The sequence below is a fragment of the Biomphalaria glabrata genome, chromosome 15 (genome assembly GCF_947242115.1).
Source record: "Biomphalaria glabrata chromosome 15, xgBioGlab47.1, whole genome shotgun sequence".
NCBI classification, from domain to species: Eukaryota; Metazoa; Mollusca; class Gastropoda; family Planorbidae; genus Biomphalaria; species Biomphalaria glabrata.
In genome coordinates this window covers 20,776,915-20,798,720 of record NC_074725.1, presented here as the reverse complement: position 1 = coordinate 20,798,720, position 21,806 = coordinate 20,776,915, and the positions used below count along the sequence as shown (strand labels likewise).

Genomic DNA, 21,806 nt, shown 5'->3' with positions numbered 1-21,806 from the left:
CGTTAAGGGGGTGAGGGGATGCGAACTGCAGCGTGAGACATATATTCGAACATGATTCTGAACTGTATCTTCTGATTTCTGACTTTTCTGACTTGTTTATTAATTCTTGAGTCTCTAAACATTTCATTTTCATTTCTTAAGAGAGTCTTCTCCCTGACGTTCTGAGCTAATGCGTCATGCAGAGCTCACGCAGAGACAAAGTGTGCTTCTAGCTTGTACACTACTTAGTAAAGAGTTAATTTTTTAGAGTTTACTCATAGATTTCGTTTACCTTTCTGGTGCCGAAGTAGTGACCAAGAGTGTGAGGTGGTGATGGCCAAGATTGTGAGGTGGCAATGGTCAATAATTTGAGGTAGCAATGACCAAGATTGTGAGGTGGCAATGGCCAATAATTTGAGGTAGCAATGACCATGATTGTGAGGTGGCAATGGCCAATAATTTGAGGTTGCAATGGCCAAGATTGTGATGTAGCAATTGCCAAGATTGTGAGGTAGCAATGACCAAGATTGTGAGGTGGCAATGGCCAAGATTGTCAGGTAGCAATGACCAAGATTGTGAGGTAGCTATGACCAAGATTGTGAGGTAGCTATGACCAAGATTGTGAGGTAGCAATGACCAAGATTGTGAGGTAGCAATGACCAAGATTGTGAGGTATCAATGTCCAAGATTGTGTGGTAGCAATGGCCAAGATTGTGAGGTAGCAATGACCAAGATTTGAGGTAGCAATGACCAAGATTGTGATGTTGCAATAGCCAAAATTGTGAGCTAGCAATGACCAAGATTGTGAGGTAGCAATGATCTTTATTGACCAAAAGAAACGAGCAAAACAGATCAAAGGACTGGCTCCTCTAGTACCTCCCTGGAGCCACATTTACTTGGGTTTGAATTGGGGTAACAATCTTCCTCCAAAATTAGGTTTCTACAGTCCAAAGAGATATCGTTCTACGATATCGGCCGTGGCCTTTATACGATTGAATAGAGATCTAGACATATCAAAATCATTGATCGATTGAATTTAGATCTAGAGCTATCAGAATAATTTTTAATGAAATAAAATTTAAGACGTATGTTGAAAAAGGAATGATTTTATTGTAGTACCTACCCACTTGATACTTCTATAGTGTACATTTAAAAAAAAAAAAAGGTATAAAGTGCCTCTTTCAGACCTTACGAACTATAGAGTATATAGATGCAAAAGTTAATCTGTTGCATTGGCTGACGATTAACAAGGTTGTCATGTGGCCAGCACAACGATCATCGGCATTTATTTTCCCGAAGTTCAAAATCTCAATCTTCATTGAGATTCGATCCCGAAACATTTAGGTTTTGTGCTTCACCGCTCACCCCCCACGTTCCCACGTTAATTTAATATTTTCTGACTCGATAAGTTTGTTATTAAATATATGTTATTTCTTTTAATTAATCTAAGTCTGGGTTATTTTTGGTTAGCTTAAAAAATCCCACCAGCCAAGCGTTTGAAATACTTTAACCCAGTTTTAACTTTTTAAAAAAATCTTCAGACATGCGCATGCGTATGACCACTTTTTAAAACCATTGGTGTCGCCCCAGGCCTATCTCATAAACTGACACAAAAATCCCTCAGTCGAGACCTGGCAGTGTGCTAGACAACAGGGTGTGTGTGTGTGTGTTACGTACATCAGAAGTTCATTTACCACATTGCTGTCTAGCTGAGCAACAAGCTAAATTCGTTGTGGTAACTGCCTCGTAGTTGGCCATCCTTTCTGTTTGTGTGATTCTATTCTATATTGAAGTGTTTTCTTTATTAACATTTATTTTGTTACGACTGGGACTGTGATTCTAACCCAGCAAAGCGAAACCGAGGTCGGATTTATGTACGTTATCTATGATTCGTTTTGAAAAAAATTGCAATTTTCACTTTTTCGCAATAATAGGACTATAGATCTAGAAGAGGCAAATAAAACATTAAATTTGTTCAGTTTTAACATATATAGATGAACTCAGTTACGGACTATGCTGTCGACTACATTCACGGGCGGGAAAATCTATTTTTAGTTTTCCCGGAAATTCAGTCTTTTAAGGGAAGTCTACCTGTCTTCAGAAGTAAAGGGGAATCACCCGATTGCCTTTGCCAGAGTTAGCCGCTCTGGGCTAAATTAAGAACATTCAAAATTACAAAGGGGAGAGAACTGCTCCTTTTCTGTTCTGTGTAGATCTGTATGTTTTTGGAATTTTGAGGTGAAGAAATGCTGCCCAGTGACAGAAATAGATCTTGGACACACTTAAGAGAGGCAGAGCAACGGGTGAGATAATCGTAGTGATCTGTCAACAAACTTAATAGGTAAGTATTTTTATAACAGTTTTATTTACGTAATCAAAGCTTAGAATGTGTTTTATATCTGACGATAACTTGTAAACAACATAGCTCCTTTAGCATACAGCATCCGTAAGGCTGTAAAACACTCATCAATAATTACTAGGATCTGTCATAAATTTAGAATCTAGAACTAGATCTAGTTCATAGATAATATAACAAAAATATAGGCTACATGATAGAAAGGGACATCGCAGCCAATGTCCATATCAAGTGTTGTTTGTTTTTCCTGCTTGATATTTAGATCTACCTCTATCTGGAGGTGAGGTAGCTGAGTGGTAAAGCGCTTTACTTCCGTTCTGAGGGATCCCGGGTTCGAATCCATGTGAAGACAGATATTTTTATGTTTCGGTCTTTTTAAGGCGCTTCTGAATCCCTCCAGCTCTAATGGGTACCTGACAATAGTTGGGGAAAAATAAAGGGTATTGGTCGTTGTGCTGGCCATATGACACCCTAGTTAACCATTGGACGAAGAAACAGATGACCTTTATATCATCTTTCCTATAGATCGTAAGGTCTGAAAGGAGGGGAGGGGAACTTCATGTTAGATTTTAGTCGTTTCTTCTGAAATAAAGATTAGTGCTTCCCATGGCATCACTCTTGCTGGATTGATGGCAATGTCGATGGCAGGACTCGAACATGTTATCATAGTCCAGAGCGCACAGCTTACAACTCGGCAGCATTCTAGGAAAACATATTTTTCCTTCTATGGTTGCAGATTCTTTCTTAAAAGATAAACAAAAAAGTAAAGAAGGGGGGGGGTTGGAACGGGGAAAAAAGAGGTGGTTGAAGTGGTTGTGAGTTTGTGAGTCACGTGATTTATTCAAGTGGAATCACTCTCACATTTCAAGAAATATATTTTGAAGAAAAATGTTCATACATTTGTCTGTATATTTTATTTCTATGTCGACAAGTTCCATACCACATTGTCTATATTATGTACTTTAATTGTAACCCACTGTGGCTTGTACACAATTTTAAATCTGTCTTCATCCGATAGTTGCAGAGTAATCAAGAGTAAACAAATAAATACAATAAAAATATTTTTAAAAAAACACCGAAGCTTAAAAAAGTGAAAGTACTGTGCATTTACAGCCACATATCTCAATATTGTAAGATTTATGTCCCCTTTTGGATATCAAACAAAATTATTTATTTACCCCCTAATTAATTAATTGCTTAATTTAATATATTTTTTTGGATTGATTCAAGTTTTGCTAAGATCAATGGATACTTGTGCAAAGTTTTAACTTGATCCAAAAATGGCAAGTGTGTGGAAATGGAGTGTGCTAAATGTGTACCAGACAGACAAGACAGACGGAGTGAGTTGATAAGAACATTGTGAAAAACAATGTTCACATTCAGTACTCAGAGCTCCATGGGAGCAGATGAAAGTTTGGTCCTCCCATGGGGTGTGTGCAAAGACCTGGTAAAAATTTTAAAACTTGAACAAAGACTACCAATGATAAGCTTCTTTTAGCAGGCCGGCCCTTACTTAGACTTAGGTCCTCCAGGGCCGGGCGCATTGGGCGGCAAGCTGTCTCCACAAAGATCTGACTCTAGCAATGTCTGAAGCCTCCTCCCACCTGGTGTCCACTGTTTTGAGGTCTTCAATGAAAGTGTGGGGTCAATTGATGCTAGGACGTCCCTGTTTGCGCTTTCCTCGTATTGTCCTCCATGTCATCGTAACTCTTGGTGTGCGTAGTTCATTTTGTCGGAGAACATGTCCCGCAAACCTCATGCGACGCTCTGTCACAACCTCGATAAGTGTTCGACTCCCAGTTCGGCATAGGGTTTCCTTGTTTGAGATCCTATCCATACAATTGACAGTCAGTTATATGTCAGTTATATGTCCGGCCTTAAGCATGGGCAAAATAGGCAGCTGCTTAGAGCCTCCGATTGACGCGGGCCTGTTGCAAGACAATAGCAATTATTTCAGAGAAGAAATATCGAGACCTGTGCCCAATGTTGTCGTTAGAGTACAGTAGAATTAGAGTACAGTAGAATTAGAGTACAGTACATTTAGAGTACAGTACATTTAGAGTACAGTACATTTAGAGTCAGCGCATGGCCTGAATCGAGTGTGTGTTGATGGTGTGGGGGACGAGGGAAATATTAGTTGCCTCCCCTAGTTTTCATTTGGCTTAGAAACACTTAATCGAGCTCATAGGTCTCATGCTTTTGAAATTCCAGAGCTACATTACAACATTGGTAAACATTAGAAATGAATGCAAATAAATAAAATTAAATAATTTATATATACTTTATATATACTATGTTTTTTATCCTTTGTTTTTCCAAATAATGTTTTGTTTTAAAGACGAACAATATTCAACCCAACACAACCAATGTAGAAATATAAAATATTAAATAAAATTAAACTTGATATACTTTTAATAGATTTGATATTAGATTCTCAATGTATGAATGAATATATCGTCGCAAACAATGTAGTACTATTGTTCTCAAGACAGTATTCAAAATGTCTCTGTGTGTAAAATAAACTAGTTCCCCTTTACAACTCAATCTGTTGGAGAGACTATTCATCGACCTGGAGTGTTCTGTTGATGTCACTTTCACTTGTATCTAGGCCACATAGCTTCAGTGTCTATGGTTTAAATCGTAGAGATCGCGTGAGTTCAACTCAAAACACTTAAGATCTAGCGATGATTACAGATCCATACCACCAGAGACATGTGTCAGTTTAAGAGGCTTTTTTTTCTTTCGGAAACAGTAACTAGGGAAATAAAAAAATTAAAAAACTTGGAACAATCCAACTCTGGACAAAATCTGACATATCCTGTCCATTTCCAATTATAGGCAATGGAGAGCAATAATTAGGACATGAATGTGTGCTATCACTTCCCGTTGGAACCCAGCATAGTGATGATATTTTTTCTTTAGATCTTGATACAAATATCTGATGACTAAATGCTATTTGGTGATGATCTCTAGAAAACGAACGGTTATGCTTTCAGCCAAATCATGACGAGTTATTTTATTGAAGGGAGGGAGGTGATTAAAGTCTAGTCTAGCCAGTTCTCATTAGTTCATAGCAAGGTGGAGGTAACCCTTTCAGAACGTGTGATCCACATGGCAAGTAACGTAACGTTCATCTGTTGTTGTCTTAATTGCTAACTGTTATTGAGAGTGTCATGTGACCAGTACAACTACCATCCGCCTTTACTTCCCTAACCTATGTCAGGTACCCATTAGAGTTGGGTGGTCACGGGGATAGATCCTGAAAAATCTCAAATATCAAAAGCCTAGTCTTCAACGGGCTTCGAACTGGAGACCTCCACAGGTTGGAAGCGCGTTAACACTCAGCCAACAATCCCCTCATTCCACCAATGCGCCACAGACTTTATAGATTTTTAAAAAGATAATTATCGAACTAACTGGAAATGTAATATGTGACTAGTATCTTAATTTCATCATTACAAAAGTAAATGGTATAGTGATCAACAATTCTCACGTTTTAAAAAATGTACTTGTATTCGTTGTTATTATTTCATTATTTACTTGTGAGGTCAAGACAAACGGTCGAAACGACCTAACATTTGAAAAGTTTAAAACAGAGTAGGATGGCTAAGAAAATATTATATCTAGAGTTACTTCGGGCCTAGCTTTAAGAAAAAAAATAATAAAGGGAACCCTTCTTGTTGCCAAATGGTTTAAATTCTAAGACGATTCCCGTAAAGCCTGCGGAATGTGGGAGCACATGCCTGGACAAGCTATTACAGCACTAGTGTTCTGTTGTTGTTTTTTTTTACTTTACACAGTTAAAGCCAAATGTTCCCTGACAGTGCCCCCCCTCCTCCGCCCTTGCGGAGAGGAAGAGGAAGCAGAGTATCATTTTTTTTTTTTTAAACTGTCCCAGACTTCCTATTCGACTGGTAAAGAAAGTTACACGCTCTTGACCTGATGACGTGCGTGCATTGCGTTCTACAGAAGTGTTTCTGTCCAGGGCTTTTGTAAGAGATAATATAAGCCTCCCAATCCCCCGCCCCACTGCTGCTGATAATGGGATGAAAGACTTGCTTTTGATTTAGTATATAGACTACAAACGCCTTCCAATTCAATAAATGACTTAATGTGTAAATCAGAAGTTACCAAAAAGTTTGATAAAAAAAAAAGTTCATCGTAAACACACAGAACACACCCAGTAGCGTAGCAAAGGACCCGGCTTCAATTAAAACGTAAAGTAGCAATTATACATAAAACCCTGAACCATAAATTTCAAATACAAAAACAAAATGTAATAAAATACTCAGAAAGACACAAAGATAAAGGTATATTCCTCATCCCATATGCTAGGACAAATTTTTACAAATGCCCCTCCTTCCCTGGTGCTAATAGAGCATGGAATGGTTTGCCTGAGCTAGCCAGAAAAACCAGTGACTTGGCGGAATTTAGGTCATTGGTTAATATGCATGGCTGAATGCATGATGCGTAGGACGTAATCATCTTTTTTGAAGTAACGTCTATATTATATAAGATAAGAAGATAAATCACCTGTATAAGACACATTTATGTACCATCTTTAACAACAGTTAGGACGTTATGGTGTCATGCCATTCTATCCAGTAAAGTCTTCTTACTAGTGATAAGAGACTCTAGTGATAAGAGACTATCTTTCAATGACCCCTGTGGCACAATGAGCCCATTAGCGCCAAGGTTGTTACGCTACTATACACACACACACACACACAAACTTACACACTCCTATATACATAAGAACGTAAACACAAACACACGTTTTTTTTAATGTAATATATTGTTTAATACTAGCCCGCCCTCCCAGTCACTCTGTTTGACGGCTGACACTGATTTGATTACTTTCATTTTCAAAAAAAAATTTTTATTAATTTATTTTAAATTTTGAAGCGTCCGCGAAGTTCTTTGAATCTAGTGAGTCACACGAAGAAAACCTGTGACCCGGAACATGACACTCGAAGTGTGTCGCCCGTGACAAATTATATCTTCTTTCCTTTTGTTGGTGGTGGAGTAACTACGAAATGAACATGTCAAGGCTATTCGTAGAACTCTTCAATGTCAGTTTATTCTCCAGTTGCTCTTAGAGCAGAATACCACGTGAAAGATGAGACACTGAACCGCAACCTTTCTTTCCCCTTTAAGTATGTTAAGGCATTAAGTGTGGCTATATACTTAGTAAAGTCAAAGTAGAGTACATGTGCTATTTCAAGATCTTGCAATATGTGGGAGACATAGGAAGTAAAACTTGTGTTTCTACCTCAGACTGTTAATAAGGGTGTCATGTGACCAGCACAACGACCAATTTTTTTTATTTTTCTTTTTACTTTTGATTTTTAAGACTCCCCTGCAGAGGCGTAGTGTGCAAGGCGTGCGCCAGGGGCAGGGTACTTTATTGGCGCCCCCACCCCATTTTCCATGAACATCACATAGAAGTATAAGCTGCTTGTGACGACCAACCGCTTTTACTTTCCCCAACCTAAGTCAGATGCCCTTAGAGTTGGGTGGACTCAGGGGCGCCTTATAGATCCCAAAATTCAAATTATTCTTGGCTGAAGGTACTTCCGAAAAACTAATTTATAAGTGGGATGATTTCTGTGTTTCTTAATTGCCTAATTTGTAATGATTTTATAATAATGATGTGTTTTTAGGTTCGGAAGCCAAGCGCTTAACCACTCATCCACCGCGTTTGCTTCCCCCCCCCAACTCATGGGCGTCTTAAAAATCCTGAAGTCGAAAATACAGCACCAGGATTTGAACTCGAGAACCCTTGGTTAGGAGGCCAACCCACCACCCCCTCATTTCTAAATTTAAAATAGTCTTTTTGTTTTTGTGTTGACGTTAACTGCTTGCTTTTTATCCCAATGTCACTATCCCAATGTCACTATCCCAATGTCACTATCACAATGTCACTATCCCAATGTCACTATCCCAATGTCACTATCACAATGTCACTATCCCAATGTCACTATCCCAATGTCACTATCACAATGTCACTATCACAATGTCACTATCACAATGTCACTATCACAATGTCACTATCACAATGTCACTATCACAATGTCACAATGCGTGACAGGACATTCAAGTCCAGTTATCGCTTCCAACTCAAAAACAAAGATGTACTCCTGCAAGGGTGAACGACTGGATAAACTTTTAATTTTTTTTATTAATGTATTGTCATCGACTATAAATAGTTGTGGCAAAATTTCAACTTGATCCGATAATTAAGAGCTGGAGATATTGTGTACGAAAGAGAGACAGAGTGAGTTAATACTAGAATTAAAAGAAGGTAAAATTCTCGGTACATTATAATTTATAACTGCGTTTACAGAATACGATTGACTTGAATATATAAGAGGGCAACCTTGTCTTACAACTGGTATGTTTCTTTCGTTATAACAGAAGTTGATGACACATGATTTATAAGCTTTAGTCTTTCAACTCAAGGCAGGTGTGTGGCAAGTTTCAGTTTCATTTATGGCCCTTATATGTAATAAGTCAACACACACTAAACCTAAACACACTAACACGATAACATAGGTTAGTGAAACAAGATTAGAACTCGTAATGGGCGATCTGCCAACAAAAGACATCTAGTTGGCATGCATATATATATATATATTGTTATAAACCTGGTGGTGGCACAGATGGGGGTGGTGTTTGTGTGTGTAGTCAGCCAACGCCAATCGCCCCAGGCCAGCGCCAGATGAGCGGGCGAGCGTGACGAGTTACGACGGTCAGCCGAGACGAGTTTCAACATGACGGTTCGGGAAGGATCGGCGTCGTGAACACAGCTCAGGAGCGTCACGAGAATTGTAGTCATCTGACCACCCAGAATGGTCGAGCGACGTTCTGTCCGATTCGAGAAGGCCGGTAGTGACCCTATATAAAGAGCGAAGGTATCATAGACCAGTGAGTCACAACTTCCCGATCTACAGTTCGTTACAACAAGTCCGAGACGAGACAGAGAGAGACCAGTGCAAGAGCTGATACGGCGGAGAGATATTTGTACAGTCTTGTGTTACGTGCTGGCAATTGTACAGTGTTGGCTGTTATTTATTGACATTAAACTATTACGTTACTTTGAAGCCCAGAGTTGTCAAGTTCTTTAATTTGGTGGTGTCGTTTGGTACCATTTGCAGCGAGCCTGGATAGGGAGATTCGTAACAATATATATATATATATATATATATATATATATATATATATATATATATATATATATATATATATATATATATATATATATATATATTGGTCTATAATGGCCTACGGTTAACGAGATTGCCAAGTGGCCAGCACAACGACCTACCGCTTTTCCTTTTCCCGGGACCCCCGGTTTAGAAACCAAGCGCTTTACCATATACAAATTAGCTTATATAGATTTGATCTGTATGCGCTCAGCTCCACCCCTACACATTGAAAGATTAAACATTTATTTTATTTTACCCCCCCCCCCCCCAAAGCATCTATTTAAAAACGTTAGTTAATACCAAAACAAACTTGTTGTAGTGTGGGGACATACTGGTTGTTGACACATTCAAATCCAAGTGCTACTTATCAAGCAACTGAAAAAGCGTACTATCTTGTGACCTTGGTGGATACACAAACTGGGAGGAGAGGTGAGGTGGGGGGGGGGGAGGAAGCTAAGGGTGGCCACTTAGCGTGACTACAGTTAACATGACCCACCAGGCCCGCTTAGACACACTCTGCTAAATGGCGACACCGGTTAATAGCAATTCAACCAAGCAATAAGCTTTGCAGCATCACACTCAAGGTTTATGAAATCAGAATATACAGTCGATGTAGTGTGGAGTAAACTTTGTATTGAAATGAATTGATCTTAGTGTAGAGTCTAAGCCCTGGAGTTATCTGGTGACAGGATTTGTCTGTTTAAAAACATTAGGATTAACAGTAAATAAGAAAGAATTAATTATAGATAGCGCAAGACATGAAGACAGGCTGTGCATGCTGGTACGAACTTCGACGAGTGCAAAAGAAACGAAGCTGCATTAGCCAAGAGAAAGAAAAAGAAAGCTGCCCTGTCAACTAGCCCCAGGACAGATGAATATACATGCACGAACTGTGGCAAACTCTGTCACTCCAGAATTGGCTTGATCAGTCACTCCAGATTATGCCCCATCTCAAGACGAAATTAAAGCCAGTGACTCACCTGGGCGCATCCTTGTCTTCCGAGACAGGAGCCACATAGATATAATTTATAGACAATATTATTATTATTTCTCATTGACGTTTTGATGGTATATTTTTTTTATTGAAATGAATCGATATCATTTTTTAAGATAAAATTGCGAACATTTATTTATCTTTATCTGGTTCATTTATATTTTAACAATTATCAACTATTTGAATTAGGTCTCACATTTCCAACCAGTCGGCAAGATGATTTAGTCTCTTGAAAAATACTTCTCTAACTCCACTTTACGATACTTTTAGATAATCGGATCAATGCTAAACTTTTCTTGTAAAAGGAAAAGTCGTTTTCTGAATAATATTTATTCGTTTTAAAAATTTCCCGTTCAAAATGGCGGCTCAAAAAAATGTGGACCAGACTGGGTGATCTAATCTTAGATGTGCTGTGGAAGTGACACTACTCTCTCAGTTTTAAAAAAAAATGGGGGGGGGGGCAATGAATTTAATTACTTCAGAATTGTGATTTTCTTTTCAAATTAACAAGAATACACTTTTAGTTGAACTGTAACCGTGCGGTAAAACCCGAATATTGATAGGAAATATTAGTCACACTAGTTTGAAGTTGTTTTTCAATTTTCGTGTCATAGAGTTGCATAGTATAAAACATGTGTATAAGGTATTCGTTGAGTGTGAATTATTAAAAATCATCGAAATCAATTGTTTCTTCTTGAGATTGTCAAGACGGCATAAGTGGAACTTGGTTTATCACGTGCTATTGAGTGCAAAGGTTCCCAAAGACTTTTAGTTGCATTTTACAAAATCTTAATCTGTTTTACCAAATTTTTAATTTTTAATTTTATAGGAGTATCTGGGTGAAAGTTACCGTGATCGTGATCGCTTTTCAAATGCATTTTATTAAAAAAAAAGTAGTGCGACTTGAGTTTAAACTCGAGGGATCAAGCCTCCTCCATCCAATACACTAACCACTGTGCCAGCAAAGAGCTTATCAAGCTTGAAGCACTCAAAGTATAAAGGTGTCTTATATCACCACATCAACCAAGTACATTTTTTTCCCTTTTCGATACCAATAAAAAATAATTATTTACCAATAATTAATAAACTAATTGGTTACATTTATTGGTTCTTGAGGCTTGTTCTGCCATGTACTATAGACAATTGTGCACAATTTCCACTTGATCAGAGATTTGGTGTGGGAGAAATAACTTTTTACCAGCCAGACAGCGTTGTAAAAAGAAAAGGTTTTCCAACCTTGCGAGCAATGAGGGCAGATTGTGTAGAGTTCATCAGCTTCTATGGCTAACGGTTAACGAGGGTGTTATCTAGCTAGCTCATTGACCAGCCGACTTTACTTCCCCAAACTATGTCAGGTGCCCTAAAAAAAAATTCCAGAAGTTGAAATATCAAGTTTTCGAACTGGAGATGCCTTGGTTCGGAAGCCAAGAGCTTATCCACTCAGCCCACACGCCAGTCAAATAACACATTATTGACTTTGAATTCAAAGAAGTTTCTTGTACTCTGTTAGGGCACGATTAGAAATTAGGCGCAAAAAGTTATTTGTTTCATCAAATGGGAAAAGTTTTTTGACTCGGCGACACTGACGCGACTTTCTTTTTTAAAAAAGCTTATCTAAAGGGGAAGAGCTCCGCCCTTATTTAAAACTATCCCTTATTTGATATTAAACAAAATAATTAATTACCGATACTTAATTGACTAATTGAGTATTTTTGTTTATTGATTCATGTTTTGTTAGGTGCAATAAATAATTGTTTAAAGTATTAACTTGATCTTAGAATGGGTGAAGGAGAAATAGCGTTAGAACTAATATAAAGGGTCTGAACCCAGAAAAATCATTATGTATGACCCGTTATACAGAACAAGGCATGAGCCTTTATCTTTCTAAGTATCTTATTAGGCTTTCTGTTTGATGTATTTTCATTTTTTTTTTTATACTCCCACTATTAGTCTTCTATCTTGAAAGCAGTTTACTATTTACTATAACTTTTATCACATGTGAATATTCCTTTGTTATAATAAATTTATTTGTTTAATTATAGGTATAATTTGTTGAAATCACCAAAAAACAAAAAAATGCAGTTCCAAAAGTGTCCAATCAAGTTTTCTCTATATCGAGGAAGCAATATCATTTTACTAAACGACTACATCGCTAAAGCAAACTATGAAACAGCCCATGGTCAGTTTCTGTTGCAGAATGAGCTTATCGCTGGTCAAACCTTCGACCTAGAAATACGTGGGAAAGGTCAGTGCTTGTTTTTTTGTTTTTCTATTAAATTAAACACGCTCTATTCAAGCTAATTTATTGCTTTTGAAAAAAATGTTTTTCTCTACTCGCTCTTGCCTTCAATAAGCTGTTGGCCCTTTACAAAACAATTAATTAAAAATTAGATAACCATTTTATAATATCATATAAGGTCAGGTTCACAATACACAATATATATAGCCTATATGAAAATTAAAAATTTAATAATAATAACATTACTATATCTTTGTACCCTATGGTATTATGTCGTCAGTCGGACTAACAATACAATATGGTAGAAGGCTGAACATTTGTTGCGTACAAATATCTGTAACTAAACTTTTGCTCTTCATAATTTTTCTTTTTCATCTATTTAGGAATTTTAAAAATACAAGCATTTGATTCCAAGAGGGAAGCCATGATGTGGGTCAATGATCAGGTCCCCTTAAGTCACGGAAGTATCCGAATTCGAACCACAGACCTATTTTACTACAAGATTTCTGTGCCGCTCCAAGGAAAGGAGATTATCTTGTCAACCAGGAAGGGACAAAGACAGGTAAGAAGTGTTAGCCTTCAAGTTAAAGTGATTGTCTTAGACGTCCAACACCAAAATGGAAGTATAGACAGAGAGTTGTGTGCAAATAAATGCGCTTTTTGCAAGTCAACACTCTGGCAGACGAGGAGGAGGAACACTCCAATTCTGTGAAGAGATTAAAGTTGAGCCTGTTTAAGATTAAGACTAAGACTGCTTTATTAATCCTTACGGAAATTTGTTGTGATTACAAGGACTCTTTTCTCATATAAAGACAACACAACAGAAAAATACACATAAATACAAAAGACACAACATAAAGAGTTCCTTCAGCGACTACACACAGGTATCTTGATGCATTTCATGTTCCCTGATCAATGAGTGGCGGTAATAGAGTCTGACCGAGTGAGGTACAAACGAGTTTTTGTACCGCTCCGTTCTTGTTTTGATTGACAGCAGTCGCCCACTTCGCGACGACCAGACGTAGTTCTGATGGAGCGGGTGGCCGTTGTCTTCCAAGATTTTTTCGATTTTTTTAGGCACTTTAGTTCAAAAAGTTCCTTTAAATGTAGTAATGTTGTGAGTGTAATTTTTGATGCTTTTTTAATGATGTTTTCTAGACGTCGCAACAGTTTAGATGAGGCGTTGCCTTGCCAACAAGTTATTCCGTATGTTAGCAGATTTTGTATAGTCGCGCCGTAAAAAGTCTCAAGGATCTTTAGTAATATTTTAAGACATGACTCACTTTAAAAAGACATCCTTCATGGTATAGTGGTGGCAGCACGTAGAAAGGGTCGTCCAGAGAAAATCTGACTGGATAACATTAAATAATGGACAGGTCTCTCTTGAGTTTTTGCCTCTGACCGAAAAGAATGAAGGGGTTTTGTTAGGCGAACTGTCTCAGGTGACGAATGAAATGAGAGTTGAGAAATATAGTGACACTATAGGAGCCGGCTTTTTATCAGCTTTACAAATATGTTAAAGATCATTTCAGAGTAAATAGTTAAAGGTGTGCTTCTATATGGGTTGACATTTCGTAGAAAATCTTGTTGACGCTGTTCCTGATTTGTAAATCTTCATTGTCTTTCATTGCCAGGACCGGCTGGATGGTAAAATCTTGGCTTTTGATATTGAGTACGGGGATCTGATGGTCATGGTGCTGAATGAACAGAACAACAATTATGTTGGCTTGGATGATAATTGCAAAAGGTACAGACATTGTTTTTATCCTTTTTTTTTCTTTTCTAGAAACTCAAGAAAAACTGTTTCTTTAAGACTTTGAACAAGTTAATGGTTGACGCTAACAATGAGTTGGGGTTTAATGTTTGAAATGTTTAAATGCTTCGGACACAAAGTTGGGGGGAAAACAAAAACGTTCTGTGGGACGGGCCAAGGAGCGTTTGGAGATCGGAGGTAACAAAATGCCCCCCCCCCCCCCTCGGTATCGCGGTTCAAGCCAAGACCGTTCCATTGGCAGCCAGGCATTCTAGCATCTGAACAAAGTTGTTTCAATTCGTAATGCGTTTTGATATGTCGTCAGTTTATCTAGATCAGACCTGACATAAAAATTGTTTTGTAAAAAGAAATTCCCTGCTATGCTTAGGTCAGAAAAAAAATGTAGGTTGGAATACTTGATGTTCTGGTCAGAATATTTGAACATTAGACTTAATTAATATCAGTCTGGTTCGGAATACTTAATATAGGTTAAATTACTTGAAATTTGAGTTGAAAGAATTAAAATAGTTGAAGTTAAGTAAACCTTCAGGTATCCTACGTTATAAAGAGATTGAGATTTGAGCTTATGTATTAAATAATTTCATTTTGCATTTCATTCTTTTCCCATAAACTGTAGCTAAGAATTAATAACCCCTTAAAAATGATTTTTTTTCTCTTTTCTTTTTTTTTTTTAAAGGAAACCTCAGAATTTGTGCAATTCAATTTTAGCTTTATCATCATAGGAATCCTTGAGCCTTAGGCCTCTTTTGTTAATTTTTTTCTTCATTATTAAGCATATCATGGCCACAAACTAATATTAAATATTTGCAATATTTACAGCTACAATTCAGGATATATTTATAGGTTTTGACTTTCGTAACTTGCAAATAATGTATGTCTTTATTTTTCTGTAGCCGTCACATTGAAATCAATTGTGCGCCCAAATTGTCGCATGCTTACTTGAAGCACTACAATCCCAGCTCGCTCTGCACGCCAGATAGCGGGTGCCTGAGACCCGGGGAGCAATTCAAGCTGGAAGTGAACGGACCGGAAGGCTCCAACCAGACCGGAAGCTACCTGCGCATCTGCGCCTCCAGAAGGCACGGCGAGTACGGCAATGACCCCTTGCTGCGGTGTGAAGGGACACCGAACCTGCCGGAGTACAAAGGGAAAAGGTTGATGATCAAACCCAAGGCCAAGGAGACGTTCATTCTCAACGTCGTAGACAACTGGGTGTTCGTTAACAGGTAAACTGAACCAGACCTTGGCATTTATTTGGTCAGATGATGTATAGGTCATCTGTTGTTGTTTTTTTGTGGCCCACGGTTAACGAGGGTGTCATGTGGCTAGCCCAATGACCAACCTCCTTTGCTTTTCCCCAACTAATGTCAGGTACCCACGAGAGCTGGGTGGACTCATAGGAGCCATAAAGATTCCGAAATTCAAAATCCCTGTCTTCAAACCCAGGTCCCCCGGTTCAAAAACCAAAAGCTTTACCACTCAGCCACCTCGCCTTTTCATGTGTGTGGGTGGGGGGGGGCTTAATAAAATAAACCTTTCCAAGCTAACTGAGTAGGCTGGAGTTTAATTCTTTATGTAATCTAGGTATTATGACATTCAACATTATTACACTAAAAACACCCCAATGTAGCTATCTATAATGTTTTATTTAACTACTATTAATTTAAAGAACAAAATAAGGTTGAAATGTTTTAGAGGTTTTATCTTAATGATTCGGTAATAATTTGACTATCTCTGATTGATAGATTTATGTTCCTTTTTTATTTATTCCAGAAGCGGCAGAGAATATGACAGGCTGGAGGCTCCAGTCAGCACATGTGACCTTGCCCTTTACTTTGAAATGCATAGAGTAGAGATACGACTTTGGCGTTTAAGAGGTAATTTCAAGAGGAGCAACTCTTGTACACACAAAAACATATACATCTTTACATGTTTGCTAAAAGTTCGGTATATATTATCCGATTCTTAAGTTCTATCTGATACAAAATGTGCACAAAAATTTACTAGTCGAATTATAACTTACATACATTTTAAACCAATCCTAGAGACTCTGTTGCAGCAATGCTCAAACTTAATTTTTATATTTTAGCGACTCCCTTTTTTGCTATGCGGCGACCCCAACAGTCCATAATTCTAAGTATTTGTACTTTTAATAATGTTTTAAAACTGGGATCTCGCTCTAATTGAATTACATTACATTATTACATTACATAATGTATTTTCAATTAGAGATGTAAACGTATATAGTTTTAGTTATAATTAGATAAAACAAAATTGAAATGTAATTTTATGGTATGCATTCATTTACTTAACAACCGCGTTAACATCATGTAATTATTAAAACAAGCAAAATATTTAAAAAATCCTTTTTTAAAAAAAAAAAGAATGTAGGTTATAATAATAATAATATTTATTATTATAATATCCTTTATTATCCATGAGAAAAAAAATGTCTTAAAATGTGTGCATTACACCAAACAAAACATAATTATAGAAAACCAAAATGTACATTCACACCAGACTCACTCATAATTAACATGTGAAAAGTTTATATCAGATAGATTATATTTAATATTTTTTGTGTCTGTTTGTCTTTGCTACCGATGTCTAAGCGGAAGAACTACACCCTTACAACTTTATCTATCAATAATGTGGAAGTCATTTCCGTTATTCGATATCAAACGAAATCATTGCAATTGTCAATAATTAATTGACTAATTGGGTATTAAAAAAAAATTGATTCAAGTTTTGTTAGGTACAATAAATTATTTTTAAAAATTTCACGCTAATCGGAGAATGCTGGAGAAATAGCGGCAACAGTCATTTTAGGGGACTAAACCCTACAAATTTAGCATATCTGTGAATACAGAAGGATTAATTTTCCTTTTTGGTATCAAACAAAATAATTAATTACCAGCAATTTATTGGTTAATTGATTTTTTTTAAAATTGATTCCTGACTGTTCTACGCCAATGAATATTTATGTAAAGTTTCAACTTGATCCGAGAATGGTGTGGAGAAATAATGTGTACACTTTTTACCACACTGACAGACAGAGTGAGCTTTGTACAAAAAAAAAAAGCAACTACCAATGGTACAATCTTTATACAATGTTAAATCGTTATCTGACTCCCCCCCCCCCCCTTCAAGTTGATTGCTGTTATATTGCTTTCTATAGGAATGGAAAAAATGTGTTTTTAACTAATATAACAATTTGTTTCCTTTCTTCATTCAGTTGTGCCTTTTGGAGAGAAGAAACGAGAAGATTGTCCACCTAACTACCCAGCACCACCGCCACCTCGCCGAATCCCTAGAAGACAGCCATCCTTAAGCTCGGCAACAACGGGCTTTTCAGAATTACAGTCCTCGTTCTGTTCCTCGGATTCTGGTAGCCACCGGTACATATCTATACAGATGGACAACGGGTTGAGCGCCTACATTTCTGCTGAGAGTGTTCAAGAAAATTCAGATATGGATCATCTTGATTTTGAAAGCAGCCAGTTCGACTCTGGGGAAACGTATAGACCGGGAATTCCCGGATTTTCGGCTGTACCAAGACGAACGCCACCTTTACCGCCAAAACCGCATTCGTTTTCTTCAAAAGGCAAACCTGTCGATGAAGTCAAACCACCAGTACCGCCAAGGCTTCCACCAAAATGTGCTTATGCCAATAAACCATTACCGCCACTGCCTTCACCGAAAAGGCTAGAGGTTGAAAAGAATGAACGCTGCCAAGAATGGGTCCAAAGCCTAGATATGTCAGATGCGAATGAGAATGCTTCCGCCTACACTGGCAATTTGGCTTCTTCCGTAAGCACTGATAGTAGCTTCATGATCAGTTACAGCTGTGGTGACAACGAGGAACACTACAGGCATGAGCTGAACATCACAGACACCCAAGCCCAACATATTCCCATCATTGACCCCCGACTGAGCAACGGCACTCTTAGCAACACATGCAACCTTCCAGATAGCCCTACGTCCATGTCTTCTATAGACAGTGAAGGGTTTTTCCAAGACATGACTGACTGTGACCTTCTAGTGAACCCACCGCCCTGCGGTTCGGCCAAAAAAATGAGTTGTGGTGAAGATGAAAACATGGATAAGAACCTCAGTGATTCCATGGACTCAGAAAGCAATTTCTCAGAGATGTCGACTGATGAGACAGACGTGAAGACGGTTGCCAAGATAAACAACCTAGCCTCTTGGGCGGACTCAGAGACGCATGGTGATTTCCAGCCTTTTTACAAGTCGATTCACGGGGATGATGCCAATCCTTACCCCACCCCAAGCACTACGGAGTCCGAAAGTGAAGAGGGCGCATGTTTTGTCTTCTTTGAAAACGAGCTGAATAGGGAGGATGAGGGCGTGACGCTGCGAAACAGTACCCTCCATGACAGGAACATCGTGGAAAGCTCGGTCATCAACTACTCCCAGTGTCCGTCCCCCACCAGGATAGACGGGGACATAGCCACCATTGAGCAGGGGCCAGTTCTGACCATACCATCCAACCTCGCATTCGAAAGATCTCCCACGTTCAAGAGGAACCTGAATACGTCTTCAATCAAACGTCACAACTCGAAAGAAAAATGAACAGGATCCAGTCGATTCTATTTTGTCCTGAAGCATTTATCAACCTTTCATGACTGGAAAGAGTCTTAGGTTATCATAAGTATTAGTACTTTTTCCATGGTGTGGGAACTGCTGATTTGTGAGATCGATTTGAAGACTGTAGCTGCACAGAGAGACAGCCATTGAGCTTCCATTTCGTATCATTCTGCATAAGACTAAAGAGAACACCTTTATTTTCCACACACACAAATATCAGAGAATCGGACTTGGTTTCTCTAACCATTCACCACATCTGGACTCCTTTGAAGTCATACTTAATAATGGAGAGCGGCAGTTGATTTGGTCATGTATTCATTCCTAAAAAAACAACTAACTTGACTCTTGCAATCTGTGTTCAACTTCCTCTCGCGTGACATTATGGGGACTAATTAGGCACAATAATGGCAATATTCTTCAGAAAGCTAACTTGACAGCTATTGCATAGGAGGGCACAGTGTACATTATTGTTCATAAACTTTCTTCCAATGAAAGAATGTTTTTATTATGACAAACTCTTTTTTTTTTTGGCCTATCCATACACTTTTCAACCCTCCTTTTTACATGCTTTATTTTTGTTTGTATCATTTATAAATCTTCATTATTACTGTGCGGTTATTCTCGTGAAAACGATATACAACGTTACTGAATGCTATTTAAGCCGATGCTGGTCCTCTACACTTATATTGAACTAGTTCAGTCTATAATGTAGATCTATGAAGATCAGTCGTTAGGAGATTTTCTAAAAACACATGATAGAACGTAGCAGTCTGCTTTACTATTGGTAGAACTCAATTCTGATTGTATAGTTGAGGTTAAGGCTTGAAAGGTTGATTACGGTTGTGATGTACAGAAATTGGACTTTTAATTTTTTGTAAAAGTAGATGAATTTTTTACCATTTTTAAAATATGTTACCTACTATGGGTAAATATTATAATATTTTTTTTAGGACATATGAATTGTATTTGTAACAAGTTTACAGTCCATAGCAGTAATACTATTTGTCAAACTTTTTCTTTAGTATTAACCGTTGTACATTTGCTTAGATACTGTCAATCTGTGACACACGCAGAGTCTCATGATATCTGTGTTATAGTGTTTCTGTGGCCTCCCGAAGCGACTATGGATCATCTCAGAAATGACATCAAAGCCAGGGCATAAGCAATGGTCAGAACGTTTTCTGCAACACAGCAGTTCTCTGCTCTCTCCACGCAGCTGTCCCTTGAAGGTTTGGATCAGCAGAGTCTCAGGCTTTGCCAGGGTGTAGCAGTGTGTGCTGCAGGCTCTGCCAGGGTGTAGCAGTGTGTGCTGCAGGCTCTGCCAGGGTGTAGCAGTGTGTGCTGCAGGCTCTGCCAGGGTGTAGCAGTGTGTGCTGCAGGCTCTGCCAGTGTGTGTTGCAGGCTCTGCCAGGGTGTAGCAGTGTGTTTAGTAGGCTTTTCCAGGGTGTAGCAGTGTGTGCTGCAGGCTCTGCCAGGGTGTAGCACTGTGTGCTGCATGCTTTTCCAGGGTGTAGCAGTGCGTACTGCATGCTCTTCGAGGGTGTAGCAGTGCGTACTGCATGTTTTTCGACGGTGTAGCAGTGTGTGCTGCATGCTCTGCCAGTGTAGCAGTGTGTGCTGCATGATCTGTCAGGGTGTATCAGTGTGTGCTGCATGCTCTCAAAGGGTGTAGCAGTGTGTGCTGCAGGCTCTGCCAGGGTGTAGCAGTGTGTACTGCAAGCTCCTCCAGGGTGTAGCAGTGTGTGTTGCAAACTCCTCCAGGGTGTAGCAGTGTGTGCTGCGGGCTTGTTTTTGTCTCAGGGTTGACTTTCGAAGTTTTTCACATGTGTGTTTATAGCCGCAGAGGTTTGCATTCAGAGTTTTCCTTCTCGAAGGTGGATAGCCAGCAAGGCTAACAATCCCTATTGCTAATAGAACTACAGTAAAGAGCTCGTATTTCGGCTTAGTTTGGCGGGAACTCTCATGGGCTACATACAACAAAAACGTTTCCCGACATATAAGTAAGCATTAGATGATTATCACTAACACCCAGGACCCTTTTTTGTTTCATCTACCCCCTGGCATATATATCATTTCGTAAGCGCCTACAAGAATAGCATTAGAATCCCTTTTCTAAATTAATTTGATCAATAATTCCATAGTAAGCTCATTTTAATAGAACTGACTCTATGTGTTTTCTTTACGCAGATACATTTGTACAGATTTAAAAGTATGTGTATCAATTGCTTTATATTATTTTCATTTATCATGGTGTATGTAATGTACATATTTTAAAATATGAAATGATACCTGAATCTTATAGCCGTCCATTGTTGAGCTACAGTGCGACAATGATATACGTAACTTGTTTTTTGTTTTAAAATAATATGCAAATATCCTACTACCTGTTCCTATACAATTTTCGTCTTCCCTTGTTTAAATGTGATGAAATGAAAAGCAGCAACGACAACCCGAACAAGTTTTGTTTGAGTTCTAATTTGTCTTTCTTGATGTTAAGACTCTTGGCTAATCTTGTACATATCTATGCTCATATTCCTGCCAACTCTCGACACCAGTAATACTCAATCCTTCCTTCTTTCATTGTCTTAACCATGCATTAAATACGTATACATGCAAATAGTTTAATGTGCTGGCCACATGGTAATAGT

At 38.3% G+C, this 21,806-nt stretch overlaps 2 protein-coding genes across 2 annotated transcripts in view; one reads left to right on the top strand and one right to left on the bottom strand.

Moving 5' to 3' along the window:
• Positions 1-21,806, bottom strand: part of LOC106071677 (uncharacterized) — an 84,893-nt gene that overhangs the window by 54,681 nt on the left and 8,406 nt on the right. The window lies entirely within an intron of this gene.
• LOC106071698 (uncharacterized) lies at positions 1,582-21,130 on the top strand. The gene is made up of 7 exons (XM_013231854.2): positions 1,582-2,320; positions 12,580-12,782; positions 13,160-13,338; positions 14,411-14,523; positions 15,444-15,776; positions 16,324-16,427; positions 17,786-21,130. Exons 2-7 carry the CDS (start codon positions 12,614-12,616, stop codon positions 19,141-19,143), a joined length of 2,256 nt encoding a protein of 751 aa, XP_013087308.2. The 5' UTR covers positions 1,582-2,320; positions 12,580-12,613; the 3' UTR covers positions 19,144-21,130.

Bases quoted from the DNA above. Each gene is read 5' to 3' on its own strand.
- LOC106071698 (XM_013231854.2), top strand. From the start codon at position 12,614: ATGCAGTTCCAAAAGTGTCCAATCAAGTTTTCTCTATATCGAGGAAGC. The intron at 13,339-14,410 runs GTAAGAAGTGTT...TTTCATTGCCAG, and splicing joins CCAGGAAGGGACAAAGACAG to GACCGGCTGGATGGTAAAAT. The intron at 15,777-16,323 runs GTAAACTGAACC...TATTTATTCCAG, and splicing joins AACTGGGTGTTCGTTAACAG to AAGCGGCAGAGAATATGACA.